The sequence below is a fragment of the Lactuca saligna genome, chromosome 6, assembly GCF_052625555.1.
Source record: "Lactuca saligna cultivar CGN05327 chromosome 6, ASM5262555v1, whole genome shotgun sequence".
NCBI lineage: Eukaryota > Viridiplantae > Streptophyta > Magnoliopsida > Asterales > Asteraceae > Lactuca > Lactuca saligna.
In genome coordinates this window covers 45,308,527-45,329,194 of record NC_136422.1, presented here as the reverse complement: position 1 = coordinate 45,329,194, position 20,668 = coordinate 45,308,527, and the positions used below count along the sequence as shown (strand labels likewise).

The 20,668-nt window shown below is 35.2% G+C and overlaps 2 protein-coding genes across 2 annotated transcripts; both read left to right on the top strand.

The window, feature by feature from the left end:
- The first annotated feature begins 850 nt into the window (after positions 1 to 850).
- LOC145001110 (4-hydroxyphenylpyruvate dioxygenase-like) lies at positions 851 to 2,560 on the top strand. Its single transcript, XM_078960443.1, has 2 exons — positions 851 to 2,040; positions 2,223 to 2,560. Exons 1-2 carry the CDS (start codon positions 878 to 880, stop codon positions 2,416 to 2,418), a joined length of 1,359 nt encoding a protein of 452 aa, XP_078816569.1. The 5' UTR covers positions 851 to 877; the 3' UTR covers positions 2,419 to 2,560.
- A 10,105-nt stretch (positions 2,561 to 12,665) lies between these two features.
- On the top strand, positions 12,666 to 19,176 carry LOC145000424 (AP-2 complex subunit alpha-1-like). The gene is made up of 25 exons (XM_078959650.1): positions 12,666 to 13,093; positions 13,506 to 13,637; positions 13,745 to 13,870; positions 14,265 to 14,327; positions 14,417 to 14,514; positions 14,607 to 14,886; positions 14,971 to 15,063; positions 15,173 to 15,274; positions 15,377 to 15,474; positions 15,565 to 15,646; positions 15,725 to 15,813; positions 15,896 to 16,001; positions 16,094 to 16,159; positions 16,256 to 16,362; positions 16,443 to 16,547; positions 16,634 to 16,754; positions 16,846 to 17,025; positions 17,115 to 17,312; positions 17,413 to 17,493; positions 17,582 to 17,746; positions 17,829 to 17,915; positions 17,997 to 18,122; positions 18,241 to 18,321; positions 18,413 to 18,564; positions 18,654 to 19,176. The coding sequence occupies exons 1-25, from the start codon at positions 12,962 to 12,964 to the stop codon at positions 18,781 to 18,783; spliced, it is 3,000 nt and encodes a 999-aa protein (XP_078815776.1). The 5' UTR covers positions 12,666 to 12,961; the 3' UTR covers positions 18,784 to 19,176.
- The last annotated feature ends 1,492 nt before the right edge of the window (positions 19,177 to 20,668 follow it).

The following is a 20,668-nucleotide window of genomic DNA, read 5'->3' as shown; positions in this document are numbered from 1 at the left end:
TCGGCGATGGTGATGGTGGTGGTGGTGGTAACGGAAGCGGTGGTAGTGGTGATTGTGATGACAGTGGCGACGACATCAGTAGGGATGGTTAGTGGTGGTGATGGTGGTGGGTGAGTGGCGGAGGTGGTGGTGGTGGTGGCGGTTATGATAAAGTTAGTAGTAACAACAAAAGTGGTAGGGTGGTGGTGTAGGTGGTAACAGCGGTTATGAGTGGTGGTGGTAGTGGTAGTGGTGGTAGTGGTGTCGGTGATAGTGATGGTGGTGGTGGTGGTAATGAAAGCAGTGGTAGTGGTGGGTGGTGGTGGCAAAGGTGGTGGCAGTGGCGACGACATCAATGGCGGTGGTGGTGGTAGGTAGTAGTGGAGGTGGTGGGTAGTGGTGGCGAGGGTTGTGGTGGAGGTGGTCGCAAGTAATGACGGAGGTTTTTAATATTTAATGTTAAAAATGAAAAGAATAATATGGTAATCTTCAACATTCCCACTTAAAGAATTTGAATTTCCTTTTATATGTAATTTATTTTCCCTCCGGAAGGAAAAATTGAACACATTTAGATGTAATTTATTTTCTCTCATTGAGGTTGAGGGTTCAAGTCCCGTCGTGAATATAGGTGGATTTAAGGTGTAGTTTAGGAGCAGGTTAGATTTGCCGTTTAAAAAAAAAAAAAAAACAAAGAAAAAATGAATTCCAATTCCTTTGTATTCCAACCTTCATATAAAATAATTAGATATTAAAAATAGCAATTATACTAGAACTGGTTATAATAATTTTCTTAAAATTAAATTCAAGCTCAATAGTTATTATGCTGTATATATATCATGGTACCTCAAGTCCTCAATCCCACTCACTGCGAGAAACATTAAGAGCAGACTCGTCAGACATGGGGAAAGCGCCTGAGCTCCTTATCGGCAACGAGTGCGCCGGAAAACACCATAACTCGCCGGCAATGGAGTTCAACTCAGTTGATTACAATAATCTTATCCAAACAAATCCCATGTCTGACTTGTTCTCCGTCAGACGGTTCCACCACGTCGAGTTCTGGTGCTCCGACGCCACCAACACCTCTCGCCGCTTCTCATCGGCACTCGGCATGCCACTTGTCGCCAAATCCGATTTATCCACCGGAAACACAACCCATGCATCTTATCTCCTCCGCTCCGGTCAACTCCTCTTCCTCTTTACCGCCCCTTACTCCGCCACAATCTCCGCCAACACACCCTCCATACCCACCTTCTCCCACACTGCTTGCCGCGCCTTCACCGCCTCTCACGGACTCGCCGTCCGCTCAATCGCCATTGAAGTCGATGACGCCGACATTGCTTACACCACCAGTCTCTCCCACGGTGCCAAACCTTCATCACCACCGATCACCCTCGGAGAACGCAAAAACGCCGTCGTCCTTGCCGAAGTCCAACTATTCAACGACGTTGTTTTACGATACATTAGTTACAAACAACCCACCATAGACATCGCATCAACGTTCTTACCTGGGTTCGAATCAATTACAACAGATTCATCGTCACACAGCATAAACTTTGGTATCCGACGCCTCGACCACGTCGCCGGAAACGTCCCGGAACTCGCTCCCGTCATCAACTACTTAAAACACTTCACAGGATTCCATGAATTTGCAGGATTCACGGCGAAAGACGTCGGGACAAGCGAAAGTGGGATGAATTCTGTGATCCTCGCCTGTAATAACGAGAAGGTTATCATCGGAGTGAATGAGCCGGTATACGGAACAAAGAGAAGGAGCCAGATACAGACTTTTCTGGAGCACAACGAAGGCCCTGGAATTCAGCATTTGGCGCTGGAGAGTGAAGACATATTTCAGACACTTAGAGATATGAAACGGCGGAGTGTGGTTGGTGGGTTTGAGTTTATGCCGCCTCCGCCGCCGACTTACTACCGGAATTTGAAGAACAGGGCGGCAGATGTGCTCAGTGATGAGCAGATGAATGCGTGTGAGGAGTTCGGGATTTTGGTAGACAGAGATAACGAGGGCACTTTGCTTCAAATCTTCACCAAACCTTTGGGTGACAGGTATCCATTATTTACACAATATTAATATGTACATGCACATGCATATACATACATACGTGTGCATTTAACCTAATATATATATATATATATATATATATATATATATATATATATATATATATATATATATATATATATATATATATATATATATCCATTATAAGTTTTTAATTTTGATCTAGGCCAACGATATTCATAGAGATAATCCAAAGAATAGGGTGCATGATCTCGGGCTATAAAGTTGATATGCATCAAAAGCCTGGATGTGGTGGATTTGGTAAAGGAAACATTTCAGAACTTTTTAAATCCGTCGAGGAGTATGAGAAGACATTTGAAGCACAAAATTCTGACATACTATCGGACCATGGTTCAAGTTGAAAGTCGTTCTCGAGATTGTTCTTTAACGTAGAGAGAAATGTGGAGTGATATTATAAAATAATTAAAGATGTAGATCTTCTTAATTGTGATAGAGAAATATCTACTTTGAAACTATAAATATATTTAAAGTTTGGTCAAAAGATCATATAAATTATACTATTATAGATCAACACGAATCTAGATAATTAACTAATTAAGCAAAGCTCAGGGACTATTACTTCCCCCCTAGTCGGTCAGTGAAGTGTTTTTGATTAACTACCGTTCATACTTAATTACTTATGGTGAAGTTAAAATGACGAATATGCCACCTCCGGGCTACCGAATCCTCTCTTTCTCTCATGATTTCTTATATATCATCTCGTCGTCTATGTTATGTTGAAATCAAAGTGTAAACAACACCACCTCTCCTATAACACTTTGCATCTAATATAGTTTCTTAAGTATCTTTGTTTCCACTGTTTATATTGGATAGTTGTTACCACACAATCGTTTTGTTCACCCATTGCAAAATTGTCAAACTATCATTTAAACGGTGGCTTAGCTTGTATTAGTATTGGGCCTAGTCGTGAAAGAGCCCAAGTTAAGTTTAGTAAAAGATGTGTATCAAGCCCACATGTATTTGGCCCAAACCCACCCCCATAGATAAACTCATGTTAGCCTATTTAACCTGTTGCCTTTTTGTTTCTTTACCAAAAGTAGAGATGAGATTAATTCTGATCGAACCGACGAGAAACTTGAAAATGAAAATTCAAAACTAATTTACATATTGTATTTCAATTCGGTTTGATTTTATGTTTAATTTCCTTTGTAATTGGATGAGATTGGTTTTGTAAAGAGAGCGATGTTTATGGTGAGGGTCAAAATGAGCAATTTGCCACCCTTGGGGTGGAATTCTCTCCATTAGGCATGCACAAATCGGATTTTTTTTTCAAACCGAACCGGTTCTTTAAACTGGATCGGTTCACTCCATAGCCAAGGAAACCGATTCAGCTTCAAACCGGTTCGGTTCAAAACGCTTCACTCAATAAATTAATCGAACCTATCTAAACTGGTTATACCGGTTTTAAACCGGTTCAATCGGTTCTAAACCGGTTCTATACAGGTTCCAAACCGGTTCACACGATATAAACCGGTTTCAATGACAATTCGAACAGGTGTAAACCGGTGGTTCGGTTATCAAACCGGTTCGTTTCATTGTGGACCGGTTCAGCATAAACCGGTTTACCAGTTCTTTGACCGGTTCAGATCTTGAACCGGTTTTTTTGTGCATCACTACTCTCCATCCCTTATGGTTTTTTATTATCGCCCATTCACATCCTTTGAGAATGAAAGTGTAAACAACACCACATATTCTTTAATACTTTGCATCTAACAAGTGGGTACCATATGCTTTCCTTGCAACACAAGTTTACCATTCTTGGCCTTTAATAAGTGACATTGACATAGGCCTTCCGGCAGCCGACTCGGGGGAGGAAGGAAGGTGGTGATCATTATTTGGTTTTCATCAAGGATTGTTTTAAACCTATAATTTGGCAGTTTCATTGATTAATTGGCATTCATGATGGACTTCCAAGTGGTGGTACAAGGGAGCATGGAAATAAAAGTAATTTTGTGCATGAAATGTCTTATACCAATGTGCTTGTGGGAAATAAACAAGGACATAAAAAGTGACTATTTCTAATGTTGATGTCTCGAAAAACTACACAACCATATATGGGTTGTTTGTGAATGTGTTGGCCTAAAAATTTGCAACCGAATAATGACTACTTATGATGTTGTTTCGAAAATTCACAGCCTTATGGGGTTGTTTATGCAGATGTTGCCATGGGTTTGCAGACTCGAGGTTCTCCTCCTCATCCTTCACAAGGCTTGTTTGATAAGTCATCTTTTATCTCCAAACCTCTGAAAGATCTAGTATGTTCAAGAGTGTGATACTACTAATTGACATATGTACCAATGGGTCACACTAACAACAACTTGATACAATTGATTGTTTATTAGAAATTGATTTTAATAGATATTCAATAAACTCTTATAATTAATTGGAAATTATTTAGAACAAATTACTGAAATTGACCCCATAATTTACCAAAATTTCATGTTTGGTCAATATCTTTTGTTTTACACTCTGACCATCCCTAAGTTTTGGTTTTGTTATGTTGTAAGTCACTGCCTAATAGGAAATGACTATAATGCTCTTAATATTTATTTTTCAGTTTTTTTATTAATTTATTCTAATTAAAAATAAAAATAAAAATATGGATCATTCACCCATCATCTCTTCCCCCTATACTTTCTCTATCCCACCTGAGAAATCTGAGACCAAAGCCAATCCCACCACCACCACCCACTCTAGCCATCGGAACTACCACCACTGAGAACCTAAAATTAACAAAGTTTTTATGCAACAATCTTCTTCTAATTTCCAACCAACGAGCCCTAATTTTGTTTCGTGCCAACCTCCTTCTTTAGCGTAGAAAGCCCCTAATCGCAGCCTTTTTTTTTGGTTTGACTTTTTTCAAATTCTATTGAGACTCCAACACAAATAAATAACCCACCATAAGATAAAAAAAACTGATGCAATGGAGATAATGACTGAAAAAAATAATAATCCAAATTGATACAAAGGATATGGGGGAGAGGAAGTGGAGGTGAGAACCATAGAAGATTAAGACTGTAAAATTTAAAATTTGAAAGATGGTACAATAATTTCTTGTGGATCTTGATTGTGCTTCAAGAAGGGGTGATTCTTGCTTTGGACATGGGTGAACCGGAGGTGTAGGCGGGTTTGAGTTTAAGTGAAATCGAACCAGATCTCATTTTCTAGTGATGAAATCAATGAAGCTCATATGACTTTGAGTTCCTTGCGATGAGCATCAAGTGGTGGTGATTAACCATCGATAAGCTTCAAATTAAATCTCGGGTGAAGAGTCGAAATCCAGTCATCATAGGTAGATCTTCCAACACCAGTGGATATTGTTTCTGGTGGTGATGAAATGGGATTTTGAACTTGATGGCTTCACAATGGTTTCATGTACCACCGTTTTCAGTGGTATGCTTCACTGGAATAGCTCGCTAGTTGCGATATTGTACAAGGGAAACAAGATCAAGAAAGCGTGAATGAAGCATGAAGTCTCTTACCGGAGAGCTTACCAATATTATTTTATGTATGGGTGTGTTTCAGTATGTGTCTTCGGGTTGCTATTGATCTTTTGTGATTTGGTATTTAGGTTAGGATATGAAAACGAGATATGAGAGATACGTATGAGAGCGAAGATGGCTCATATTTTATCTATTTTCTTTAAATTATAAACAAATACAAAACAATAAAATAATCAAAAAAAAAAGTTCATAAGGGTATTATAATCCTTTCATATTTGTTAGGGGCGAAAAATGCAACAAATCCGGTCTTAGTGCAAAAAAAATGTTAGGGACCAAACACAAAATTTTGGTAAACCACATGGACGATTTCAGTAATCTGTTCAATTATTTATTTCTTGGAAATAATAATTTTCATTAGCAAGTAACAATATATAATTCATATGATATCAATTATTAAGTCATACACAACATTTTGGACTAGATAAAATCTTTTGTGTTTTACCAAAAAGTTAAAGTTTATATTTTATAAGCTTGGATTATAAAATATAAAATGTTTGTCTTCTTTTTGTGTCTTATGGCTGAAACTTCTTAAGGAGATAATATGGATGGTCTTTTGACTTGTTTATTCAAAATTATGGTATGACTTAAAGCATGGGTAACACTTAGGCTTTAGGTGTATGAGGCCTTAAATGGTTAAGGACTTATGTGTAATACTTATGCTTTATGAAGGCTTGAACTCCTCCTTGTGCTTAGTTGCTCAAAACGGTAACATGTAATATTGAGATTCTCTCTGTCTTGTTCATCCTTTTGAAGTTTACTTGCTACTTAATGCTCTCTTTAAGTTCTTATTTGATATGAACTTAAAGCTTAAGAGTTTTAAGAGTTTTCTTACAAAGACTAACATTTTTACATCAAGTTAAGAGTTTTCTTACAATGACTAACATATTTTGAAGTTTACTTGTTACTGTACGCATTGTACAACCTGAACTAAACATTGAACAGTCATAGGAAGGAAACTTTAGTCAGAGTGTCAGTCAAACTGAGCTACATATGGTTGGAAGAAACCAACCCAATGGAGGAAATTATGGACGTGGATGTAAGGATAAGGATTTCATGGCATCCAAGCCACTAAGTCTTTATGGAAGCCCAACACTAGTGGAATTCATGGATTAGGTCTCTAAGATGAAGATGATGTTTGAAAGTTGTGATTGCAGCAACAAATAAAAGACTGCTCTCGTGGTTACACTGTTGAAGACTAGGGTATTAAGCTGGTGGAAGCTACTAGTTGATACCATGCCCAAGGGAGAAGCTAACAAGATGTCTTGGGAAGACTTTTTGGTGCAACTTAAAATGCAATACTACTATGAGAAGGATCTACTAGAGATCTACAACGAGTTTCAGAATCTAAAGATGGGAAGAATGAATATCAACGGGTATGTTGCAAGTTTTACGGAGAAAATGAAGCTTGTTCCTTATTTAGTTCCAACTGAACTCTCCAAGGTCAATCAGTTTGCCAAATGGGTTACAAGCAGACTTTGGTCCAATGGTCAAACAAGCAACCACCTTGAAAGCTGCCATCTACGCAGACAAGAATATAGAGACCGAGATACGAGAAAATGGTCTAGGAAAAGATAAGGAAAGGAAGCTTGAGGAATCCTCAAGATCCGATAAGCAAGGAAGATTCTCTAAGTCTAACCTGGATGACCAAAAGTATGGAGCCAAGTGATATGAAAAGTGCAAGAATAAGCATTATGGGAGATGTGACGGATAAGTGACTTGTTATAAGTACAGGAGAATTTGTCACTATTCCAGGGATTGTACGCTTAATGATAAGGTATGCTACAGATGCGGAGACAATAGGCATATGTCAAAAGATTGCTTGAAGAAAAATAAAGTAGCAAGACTGAATGCACTAAAGCCAAAGGCAAGAGCATTCCAGATGATCCTTGATGAAGCAAGTGACGATGCATAGGATTAAGAGTAAGGATCTATATAGTATCCATATAGATAGTATCATGTGGTGTAGCCTAATATAAGAGGCATAATGTAGAGTGAACTTGAATACTTATGTAATTGTTTCAAGAAATAATACCAACCTTAGTTATGTTATCCGATGTGTTAAATGACTATATGAAATTCTTGTATGGTGACTTGGAGAATTGCGAGACAATACTTGTGATGAGTATGAGTATGTGTGAAAGGTAGTAGAGACCTATACTACCAGAAGCACATTACTCACACTTGGATCAGGGAAAGTCATAAGGTTGCCAAGGCGCTAATAATTGATTCCGTTTTATTCATATATGTCGTTACCATTGTTTCGGTAATAACAGATGATACGCAAAATACTTAATCATTTATGCACTAATTTATTCTACAAATGAAACTAATTATTACCTAAGGCACTTTACCTTGTTAAAAATAGTATAGCTCAATAAACAATTATCAATCACAGGGAACAAATTTAATTAACTAATTTAACTACTAAAAGTTTATCTAAAACAAAGCAAAAGTTTAATTGGTTTTTGTATAATTTTGCAATTTCAGACAACTTAGTCACTTAACTAACAGTTCAATCAATTACTAAAAAAACTTCTATTTAGTTCGAATCCACTTATCCTCTATGGTTAGCTACCGATTATGGATTGTTAATGTTGGTTATTAATTATTATTTATTAGCAATTCAAGTCTAAATTTACTAATATTTTTACTAATTCATGTAAAACTAAGTATGGTCATACACTAGCAAAAACAGAATCAGTTATAAAATGTAGGTAAGCTATGTAAGATTGATCCAATAAAGACAGTTGTAGTCACAATTTTATGTTCTCTAGTGCATCTAAATTTGTTACTTTTATCACTTATCTAAGATTGACTCGATACTAGCTCTAGTAATTTAACGGTCACTAAACTACTAGGTAACAAGTTCATGTAATTTAATGTTCACTAAGCTACATAGAACCTGAATTCAAGAAATAAAAGCAACAAATATTAACATTCTATTTAAAGATAATCAAACACAAGCTCACAATCAACAATTAAAATCCATAATTCAATAGACTGGTCCATAGAGTTGAATCTTCATCTAGCTAAATAGAAGCAGCTAGATTCAACTACTCATAAAAATTCTTGTGTCATGTGCAGTCCCCTCCCAACCGGCCCATACAAATGTAAAACACATGTTAAATCACAAACAACCATTATATTTTGTGTTGCATATCCCTTTCGACTAATGTACTTCACATCCTCGTTTTGTGGAACTGATGCCCTAACGTGTGTCCCATCTATAACACCAATGCAATCCTTCAAATACAAAAATATATCATAAATAAATCATTTGTTAAAGTTTGACTACTAAGAAAATGAACATTAGATAATACCTTGAACATTGGATAATACCAAGGGTTATTTAACATATATTCAAGAACATCATCATTATAGTTTGCGTCTGGCTTGATGATGTCGACACTCAGTTTTAGCACGACTTCCAAAACTGTATGGAAATGCCTATGAATTGTTTCCCCCGAATGATTAAAAAACTCTTGCACAAATCTATTGCTACACCCATGAGCCAACGTCGTCAAGAATACTCCTACAGATCCTCAATAGATATATTTTGTGTTTGTTGTAGCCCGTAATTTGTAGCAAAATCTGCACATAACTGTCTAAAAACCGGTACATGCAATCTAAACATCTCATAACACCGTCTAGGATGTCCATTTAGTACTTGATAAATAAACATGTGCCATGTGCGGTTTGAAGTGTGACATGGCATACGTACGTTACGAGCTAGTATTATCCATTTTAAAGCTAATCTACATAATATTTTAAATTCTCTATCCTCTTCCACCCACCATTCTTCATTATCATTAGAAGAATTAGAGTCATCACTATCCATCCTACATAATACAAATAAAAAATATGTCAAACAATAACACATAACATAAAGACAAACAATAACACATAATATAAAATGTCAAATACATAATGTCAAAGGACAACACATAATGTTAAAACATTAAACATAATACATATTATCAAAGCATAAAACATAATGTCAAAGCATAACACATATTGCTAAATCATTATTTCATAAGTAACTTAAGGAACCCCATCTTGGCTTCCTCCGTCGTTGGAAACATAAAAACTTCACAATTTTGCTTTTTGGTGAACACAAACAATGCTTGTGAAAATTCGTTGGACCCTTCACGAAAATCGGGAAACTTGGTAACAATGGCCATGCAATCTGCTATTGTTGGCGAAGGATTATTTTGTGGAGAAGTTTGCGTGCTTTTTGTTGATATGACATCCAATAAAACATCTACTTTTTCTTCAAAAACTGAACTTTTACTCCTGGTTGAACGGTTGTTAGAAACAAGCTTAGACATTTTCTTCTTACTCGAACTACTTTCATGGAAACTAGGAAAAAGCGGCTCAACATCATCATCTAAATTGATATCATCACTATCTCCTTTGCCCTCCAGATTTTCTCCGTTTGGATTGCTATTGGTTTGAAACTGTAACGGAGTCATAGTCTGATCTCCAACGGCAACAGAATCCCGAAACAAAAGAGCATATTTCTCATCAAATATGCTCAAATCTGCGTTCCTAAATTTTGCATAATCTTTATTCTCCTGCAAGACAAAAAGATAATGTAAATCAAATATGCTCAATCTATATGCAATATATATGCAATCATAACTTAAAATAACTACAAAGAATATTAAATCATACCTTTATTTTCTCCTCCCACCACTCGGGCGATGCATCTATTAGGCTTCTCGTCCCACCGAGTCCGGTTTCAAGCCTCATTAATCAGTCATAAAGCTTCCACTATTTTTCATATTCTCTCATTTGTTTGTTAGTTGTTTTTTTCAAGAATATAATCTGTTTTGTCCTTCATGTGTTTTTGTATATTCTCCCACCCAACTTTAGTTAAGTGAGTACCGGTTTTATTGCCTTTTCTTACTTCAATTACACATGAATCAACAAACACCATGAAGCTACGATTATCCCATCCGAATTTTGGTTTTTTCATTTTTAAAGATGTTTCATAGTCAACAACAGTGGTGAGGTTTTCGTCAATTATCTGTGAATTTCATATCAACATTTAAACAACAAACCAATTTCATTAACCTTCCTAAATGATTTTATCAATTTAAACAATTGCTAATCAATATTTTATACAATTCATGAGCTATAGTTTAATTAAAACAGAAAAATTAGAACAACAATAGAAGAAAACAACACAAACCAGAATAAAGAAATTGGAATAATTTTCACAAATGGTTACCTGTTAACAACACAAATTGGTCCCTGGGAACAAAAAATTTCATCACTTTAATCAATATCATCCATATTTCATGAATTTCACTAATAATTATCATCAATTTCACAATTGGATTAACTAACTATTAACAATAAAAACTGTTAACAGTGACTCATCCATGCAAGGAACAAATTGAAGGAACAAATCACATATAATGTTAGGAAAATCGAAATCAAAGGAACAAACCCACATACAATGCAAGGAAAAACGAAGGTTCACAGTTTCTTTGCTAATGAAAATTGAAAATCAAGACAAAAACAAAACCAAAATCGGAGTTTGCACTTACCTGGTCGGAGAGGGGGAAAGGAGACGATGGCAGAGAATATCGCCGGCTTGGTGGAGGATCGTCGACAGCTTTGGAGGGATCGACAACGACTGGGAGGTCGATGATGAACGACAACGAGAAGAACGAGGTGGAGCGGACAAGAATGAGAAGAAAAGAAAAGAACGAGAAGAGAAGAACGTATTGATTAGGGTAGTGGTAGTTGGGGGAAAGGAGACGATGGCAGAGAATATCGCCGGCTTGGTGGAGGATCGTCGACAACTTTGGAGGGATCGACAACGACTGGGAGGTCGATGATGAACGACAGCGAGAAGAACGAGGTGGAGCGGACAAGAATGAGAAGAAAAGAAAAGAACGAGAAGAGAAGAACGCATTGATTAGGGTAGTGGTAGTTGGGGTATATGAGTCATTTAAGTGTGAAGGCTTCAAAAGTTCCAAAAAATCACGGATACGTGACTTTTCCAAATGTTTCTAATCTTTCTTTATGAAAAGTTAGTTTTAAAAGATCTTTTACATTTACCAAACATCTTTTACCCCATTTTAACTTTTTGGAAAAGATAAAGTCTAAAAGTTGGTTAAAAAAGATAAAACAAACACCCCCTAAGATAAGGCACGATACGTTCCAATTTTTCCCGTAATCAATCTCCAAAATCCCTTCCTTCCCGTCACTTTCGTTCCATCAATTAAACTCGGGAACACGAGTTTCCTTCGATATCCCTCACATTCCCTCCATATCCATCCATTTCTCTCTTTAACTATAACTTGGAAACAATGCGTAAGAGATCATTTTCCGTACATTAGAGGAACATACTGACTACCATTCAATTACGTTTCATATATAATTTCCAAATGCACCATAAAAAGGTTGTGTTTCTTACATTGAAGGAACATAATCTCTACCATCCCATTGTGTTTCATACACTAGCCATATGCACGAGAAGAGGTTGTGCTAGCCATATGCACGAGAAGAGGTTGTGCTGCATACATCGAATGAACATAACAACTATCATCCTTTTGAGTTCGTACAAAGCAACCATGCATAACCTCAAGAGTCAATACGATCCACTTGATTGTTTTGGGCACCATATTAATTTTCAATTTGATCGATTTCCACCCAAACAATTCATACTAGACCCATTCCACAATCCAGTCTATCTATTTACAAAATGAAATCAATTTTGGACTAATCATAATAAACACCATATAAACATGTCATTTTCTTGAACATTCTTTAAATATATATAAATTAATTTCTATCTAGAAATTTTTTTTTATCAAATAACTTTTTAAAAGGTAAACCAGTCTTACATCTTATCATAAATTGATACCGTAAATGAATAATTTGCAAAATTATATCATTTAAATCTAAAACCAATTCATTTTACCGATAATTTATCTTTCACATGAAAAAAAAAAAAAAAAACCCTCCATAATTACAAAAATAATAATGACAGAAGGAGAACATCACACAGCTGGAGAAGCATATGTAATAATGATACTCAAATACTCATTAAATAAAAATTTAACAACAAAGAATAAAAAAAGAAAACTAGAAAAAGTCGTCTTCTCATTCTCACCCGCCGACGGCTATTCCAAAACTCTCCTCAGTCCACCTTCTCCCTCTTCTCCTCCACCATCTTTCTCTCTCTCCAGATCACACCTTTTCCTTCGTAAATCTTCATGTTTTTACTTCGATTGCACATGGATTGCTAGCTATATGTGAAATTCGCCGTCAAACGATCGCTGTGTCGTCTCGGAGTTGGTGATTTTGGATTAGGATCTAAAGTGAGAAACGCCTCTGAGTTGGAACTGATCGGAGCAGGGTGAAGATGTCGTTGTCAGGTATGCGAGGTCTCTCTGTCTTCATCTCTGACGTGCGTAATTGCCGGAACAAAGAGCAGGAACGACTTCGCGTTGATAAAGAGCTGGGCAATATCCGTACTCGTTTTAAAAATGAAAAGGTTAGTTAGGGTTTCCTCATCGGGTATTATAAGCTTTCTCGACTATGATATACTTTATTATTCGTCAAAAGTGCCAATTTTAATGTACACACAGTTGCGTTTTAGCTGCACATAGGTTTGTGAATGCGTAATTAGATTTAATTCCACGCCAAGTGAATTTTCAGATTAGGTTTAGTCTGTCAGTTGTGCCGATTTATGGATTCGAGAGGATTGCTATAGTTTATGCTGGTGAGCTGAATTGCCGATGAAAATAACTTTTAGTTAACTCAGAGATGGATAATTCTTAAATTCAACAAGGAAACACCAAACCAAGAGAGCAGATAAACTTGTAGTCTTGTAGATGAGACTAGGATAGGGATTAGTGCTGCAATGTAATATCTGTATAACTTGTTACATTCATGATTCATCACAGGGTTTATCGCCATATGAAAAGAAGAAATATGTTTGGAAGATGCTCTACATATATATGCTAGGATATGATGTAGATTTTGGTCACATGGAAGCTGTTTCCCTAATATCTGCACCCAAATATCCAGAAAAGCAAGTAAGTTCAGTGTAAATATCTTAGTTCACATGATCTGCTATGAAGTCTTCTAGATCTTCCTTCTTCTTCTACTCATTTAACTTCTTTCTATGACATGATTCCCTCAGGTTGGGTATATAGTGACATCATGCTTGCTCAATGAGAATCATGATTTTTTAAGATTAGCAATTAATGCAGTTCGCAATGATATTATCGGACGCAATGAAACTTTTCAGTGCCTTGCATTGACACTGGTATGTATATAATATTATTAGCAAAATCATGATTTTGTAGTGTCTATTTTGTTATGTGAGCAGGTGGCTTTTATTATTTCTTGCTTTTTAATGTTCACAGGTAAACATAAACTTACTTTGATGCCCTTTAGCTATCTATATACATAAGAATGTCAGTGATGTTCACAGCAGTTTCCACTTGACCTATTGAGACATAATGCTGTTATTAGATTTTTGAGAATTGTTTGAGGCTTAGTTAATACTGTAAACATTAGATACATTACACTTACTTTTAATAATGAAAGTGATTAATATATTTGGTTTCTTGATTGTGAATTTAAAGGTTTTATGGCAAATAACAACAAACAATGGTAATCCTTATCAACTCGATAAATAATAACTAGTTAATATACAGGTGGGGAATATTGGTGGCAGAGAATTTGCTGAATCACTAGCACCTGATGTTCAGAAGTTGCTTGTAAGTTCAAAACTACACATGGAATATAATTTAATTGTTTTTCAATTATAATTTCAATTGCTACTTTATACTTACTTTGTTTACCTCAGCTTTCAAGTAGTTGCAGACCACTAGTGAGAAAGAAAGCTGCACTATGTCTATTAAGACTTTTCAGGAAAAATTCTGATGTTGTGAATGTAGATGGCTGGTATGTTTGTTTCCACCTTTACATTTTACTATTTCCCTTTAATTTTTTTTAATCTTCACCTTTGACTTTTTATTATTCGGTCAAACTTTCAGGTCAGATAGAATGGCACAGCTATTAGATGAACGTGATCTTGGTGTATTAACATCATCAATGAGTCTTTTTGTTGCTTTAGTAGCCAACAATCATGAAGCATACTCAAGTTGTCTTCCAAAATGTGTTAAAATTTTAGAAAGACTTGCTAGAAATCAAGATGTTCCTCAAGAATACACATACTATGGTATCCCTTCTCCATGGCTTCAAGTCAAAACAATGAGAGCCCTTCAGTATTTCCCAACTGTTGAAGATCCAACCACAAGAAGAGCACTCTTTGAGGTTATATATTTTATTAAAAAAAATCAAAAAATCCTCTCTCTTTACATAAAAAACACTGATATAAAGCTTATTAATTGTGGTTAGGTTTTACAACGGATACTCATGGGAACAGATGTGGTGAAAAATGTCAACAAGAACAATGCTTCTCATGCTGTGTTATTTGAAGCTCTTGCTCTTGTAAGTTTATACAAGTTTTCATCATCAAATTAACAAACAGATTTGGAGTAACACAATTTATTAAAAGTTGTCATTATCAAATCTAACAAACAATTTGGGACTAATACAGGTCATGCATCTTGACTCTGAGAAAGAGATGATGTCACAATGTGTGGCTCTTCTTGGAAAATTCATAGCTGTGCGTGAACCTAATATCCGGTATTTAGGTCTGGTAAGTTACAATCTTTTTTCCCTTTTTGCCCTTGAAGACTTGCAGTATATAATGTTTTATCTTTATTGTTGAATCTGATGTTAATAAAAATGGCTTATGCAGGAGAATATGACTCGAATGTTGATGGTTACAGATGTTCATGAGATCATTAAAAGACATCAAGCACAAATTATCACTTCACTTAAAGATCCTGACATTAGGTCATCATACTTAATTCTTTTTAATACATTATCATCTTTTTAAATTATTTTACATTTTGTTAATCATATATTCGTATCTCCCAAATACAGTATCAGGAGACGTTCCCTTGATTTGCTTTATGGCATGTGTGATGTCACAAACGCTAAAGACATTGTTGAAGAATTATTGCAGGTATGCAATTTCAAGGGCATAATTGTAAATTTGTGTATGCCACTGCCACTGCCACTGACACATGTACTTTTTTTTTAGTATCTTGCAACAGCAGACTTTGCAATGCGTGAAGAATTAGCCTTAAAAGCTGCTATCCTTGCTGAAAAATTTGCCCCTGATTTATCATGGTATGTAATTAATTAAATAATTAATAGTTTCATACCCTCACATCCAAGGGTATAACTGTAAATTCCATCGTTTTTCTTTCAGGTATGTGGATGTTATACTTCAGTTGATCGACAAAGCAGGTGATTTTGTCAGTGATGACATTTGGTTTCGTGTTGTGCAATTTGTCACAAACAATGAAGACCTTCAGGTACCTTTATATATTATATATACCTTACTTTATTTATACAAATAAAATCATTTATAAGTTTTAAAACTCTCTCTTATCGTATAATTCATTAGCCTTATGCAGCATTAAAAGCCAGAGAGTATCTTGATAAACCTGCCATACATGAGACAATGGTGAAGGTGTGTGTGTGTGTGTGAACTCTCATTTTATAACTCCTTAACTTTTTAAAAATAAGATTTTATATTTTAAATATTTTAATTTTTTGAAATGAACAGGTGAGTGCTTATCTTCTTGGGGAATACAGCCACCTTTTGGCAAGACGCCCTGGTTGTAGTCCAAAGGAAATTTTCAGCCTCATACATGAGAAGCTTCCTACTGTATCGTACGTACACATGGTTATTTACGCTTTTGCCCTTGTGTTTGTTATTTAATATATAATTAATCATTTGTTATTTTTTTCAGGACACCTACAATCTCTATCCTTCTAACAACATACGCAAAGATTTTAATGCACTCACAACCACCAGATCCCGAATTACAGAATCAAATCTGGGCAGTTTACAGCAAGTCTGTTTACATTTGAATATCTAATGTCATTTCATTATTGATTCACAAATTCATATTTTTTAACCACAAATTTGTTTTTATCTTAGATATGAAAGTTGCATTGATGCTGAGATACAACAAAGAGCAGTGGAGTATTTTGCATTGAGTAGGAAAGGTGAAGCTTTAATGGATATATTAGCTGAAATGCCCAAATTCCCAGAACGCCAGGTATATTTTTATTATCTGGATTTCTTCACATAAATAAATCTCTCATCATTTTTTTTTTTTTAATTTAAAATTAAAATTTTGTGTTATGAAGTCTTCGTTGATTAAAAAAGCGGAAGATACAGATGCTGACACAGCAGAGCTAAGTGCTATAAAGCTGAGAACACAGCAACAGGCGTCTACTGCTTTAGTGGTGACAGATCAGCGCCCTTCAAATGGGGCCCCACAAGCGAGTCAACTCGCTATGGTTATGATCCCTACCACAAATGATACGGTGAGGGTCCTACACACTGGATAAAATTCTAATTTTAAGTTTTTAACTCTAGTTTATAGTTTGATAATTGGTATGTATATATATTTCAGGATCATACTCCCCCCGTTGACCAACCGTTGACCGAGTCAAACGGGGCTTTGACCGTTGTTGACCCTCAGCCCTCTGGTGATATCCTTGGAGATCTTTTAAGCCCACTGGCTATTGACGAGTCTCGATCAGTCCATGATGTTGGTTCAAATGACGCTTTAGCCCTTGCACCTATTGAAGACCAGGAATCTACTGTCAAGGTTCTGTCTCTTTCTCCTTTTTTTTTAAAAAAAAAAATCTTTATTTATTTTTAATTTTTAATTATCATTTATCTTATTATTTTTTATTAATCTTTCACAGCCAATAGGAGATATTGCAGAAAGATTTCATGCTTTATGTCTCAAAGATAGTGGGGTTCTATACGAAGATCCTTACATTCAGGTAATTTATATTGTTTCTTTTTTATGATACAATACAACAATGAATTTAAGATAATTAATAATTAATATTTTTAATATTGTTATTGCAGATTGGTATTAAAGCAGAATGGAGAAATCACCAGGGTCGACTTGTACTTTTTTTGGGAAACAAAAATACGGGCCCACTTGATTCAGTACAAGCAGTGGTTTTACCTCCATCACATTTAAGGGTGGAGATATCATTAGTCCCAGAAATTATACCTCCACGTGCACAGGTCAGATTATTTCTTACTTTTTATTTTTTTTTGAATTTAAATATTTTATTAACTTGTTTTTATTTTTTGAAATTATTTATAGGTCCAATGCCCACTTGAAATTGTAAACCTCCGACCTAGTAGGGATGTTGCTGTTCTTGACTTCTCCTACAAGTTTGGAACCCAATTGGTATTTCTTATAGCTGTAGTGGTATTTAATTTTTTTTTTTTTTTTACTGTTTAAATATTTAATTTGTTTTCGGTTTTACAGGTTAATAATAGACTTCGGCTTCCAGCAGTGTTGAACAAATTTTTCACTCCTATTCAAGTTACCGCTGAGGAATTTTTCCCTCAATGGAGATCACTATCTGGACCTCCTTTAAAACTTCAAGAAGTGGTTTGTCCATTTTACCCCTCCTTCCTCTTTAGTCTTTACATTATTAAATTTTGTGGAATTGTTATATTATATATTATATTAAAGTATTAACTTCCAAGTTCCATCATAATTTATACAGGTAAGAGGTGTGAGACCAATGCCATTAGGAGAAATGGCAAATTTGTTCAACACTTTGAGATTGATGGTTTGTCCTGGACTGGTAAGTTTTTTATATGATTTATTATCTACAATAGCAATGTATTTTCATTTATTTTTTTAACCCTAAACAATTTTTTGCATATTATTTTCAGGATCCAAATGCGTTTAATTTAGTAGCAAGCACAACCTTCTATTCAGAAAGTACACGCGCAATGTTATGTCTGGTCAGAATAGAAACAGATCCAGCTGACAGAACACAGCTCCGCATGACAGTTGCATCAGCGGACCCCACACTGACATTCGAGTAAGTTTATTATTTTTTATATATTTTTTAATTTTCATATATAAATACATGAACCAATTTGGATATGGTTTGACTATTTGTATACACAGGTTGAAGGAATTCATCAAGGAACATTTAGTTAACATTCCTACACCCGCCAAGCCATTGCCACCTCAGCAACCTCAGCCACCACCAATTGCCACGTCAGATCCAGGGGCTTTGCTTGCTGGTTTGCTTTAAAAAAGATGAAAAAATTGTAAAATGGATATATATAATATACATTTACGCCTTTGCCCTTATCTTCCAACAAGTGGTGAAGGAATGCATTGATACGGGAATGAGCTGGCGGGGTTAAATGAGAGGCGTAGGATTAGAGTTGGGTTTGATGAGGGTATTGTGTTGGGTTTTCTTTTTTCTTATTATTATAAAAAAACAATGAGGTTGTGTTATTATTAGGTCATGTTTTTCTCATTTTTGGTGAGGGTTTATTTGTTTATAGATTTTTTTTTTTCAACTAGTTTTTGGACGTTTGTTTTGATAGAATTTGTGAAGGCTGAACTTTGAATATGATTGTAACATTATTATTGCATTTGGTTGTTGTTAATGCATAGAAATATTTGGTTGTCTCATAAACTTGCATGTTATCATGTTCATGTGATATCCTAAATTTCTTGTCTTCTAGGGTTTCAAAAAGTTAAACTTGGATTTTTTTGGAAAATCTTTCATCTAGATCACAGATTTTCATTTCCAATCAAGGTACTTTGATCATTACTGTTTCTTAAAATTATGTCTTGATAATTTTTGTTTGCATGACAGAATAAATGTGTCATTTTCTTTAAACACCATGCATAAGTTCACAACCTATTGACACAAAAATTAAGTGTACGTTCAATATAAAGGATTCTTCAATAGAGAAGCGGAAATTGAGCCATGCTCTTCAATATCTTTTGGAGATAATGTGTCTGTGTAACAAGAGACAAACCGATGTTCAACCATTTACATTCTTTTTCTGAGTCATGCTTGAAACTCGAAAGTCGAATCAATAAGAAGTTGATGGGTCTTAGATTTCTTGATCCTTACGACCGATACAAAAAAGAAGGTATCAAAGTTTTTGAATTGGTGTTTGATGCATATGCAGAAAGAATAGGAATAGCTGGTTGTATCGATTTTCTTTGAGGATGCAACTTAGGTCAACAATGATTATAATGTGTTCTTTTAACAATGACAACATTTTCTTTCAAAAAAATAAATAAATCAAGAATGATATTAGAACTGTGCTTTTAATTTATGTTTTTTCTTTTCTAATTTTTTCATTTTCAAGAGAATTTCAGCTTTGTATTTGTTACTTATAATCATTTTCATGAGAATAACATTTATAGTTGTAATTTATTTTTAATCTAATGTCAGATTTACACTTGTATTTTTATGTTTTCGTAATTTCTATTTCCCAATTCATTGAATGTCAGTTTTGTACTAGAGGTGACAAAAACTAGCACCACACGTTAATCCAACACAAAATAAAGGAGGTTGGATAAAATATTTCAAACCGTCTAAATAAATAAGTTGACACGACATAAATAAACAAGTTGACACGACACAACACGTCAATTAAATAGGTAAGGTTAGTATTGAAAATTTTAACTCAAATATGACTTGATAATGACTCGTTTATTTATATGCATGTTTTTTGAATATTTAAATAAACTAGAAAGACCCAAAACAAAATCATATATAAAAGAAAACCTTTGGATTGAGTCGTTGTGTAATGTTGAAAAGACTTAACCGTCTAGATCAAGATATCATTTCAATTATTTGTCTCTTCCAAACTGAACAGTCCTCTCGACCACTCCCTCTTCCTCATGATCCCACCCACCGCTTTCGCCCCCAACTCATACTCTTTCCATTTTGCCTTCTAAACTTACTATGATTTTAACCATTCCGCCTCTCCCAACTATAACTTTTTTCCTTTCCACCTACGAACTCCTACATTTTGAATACACTTTTAACATGTTAAGTGTTTCAACCTCACATGACACAACACATTTTAAGGTGTACCCCTAATTCGGAACCTGACACAAAAATAAACGGGTTGAAACAACACGATGCGTTAATTAAGCGGTCGAAT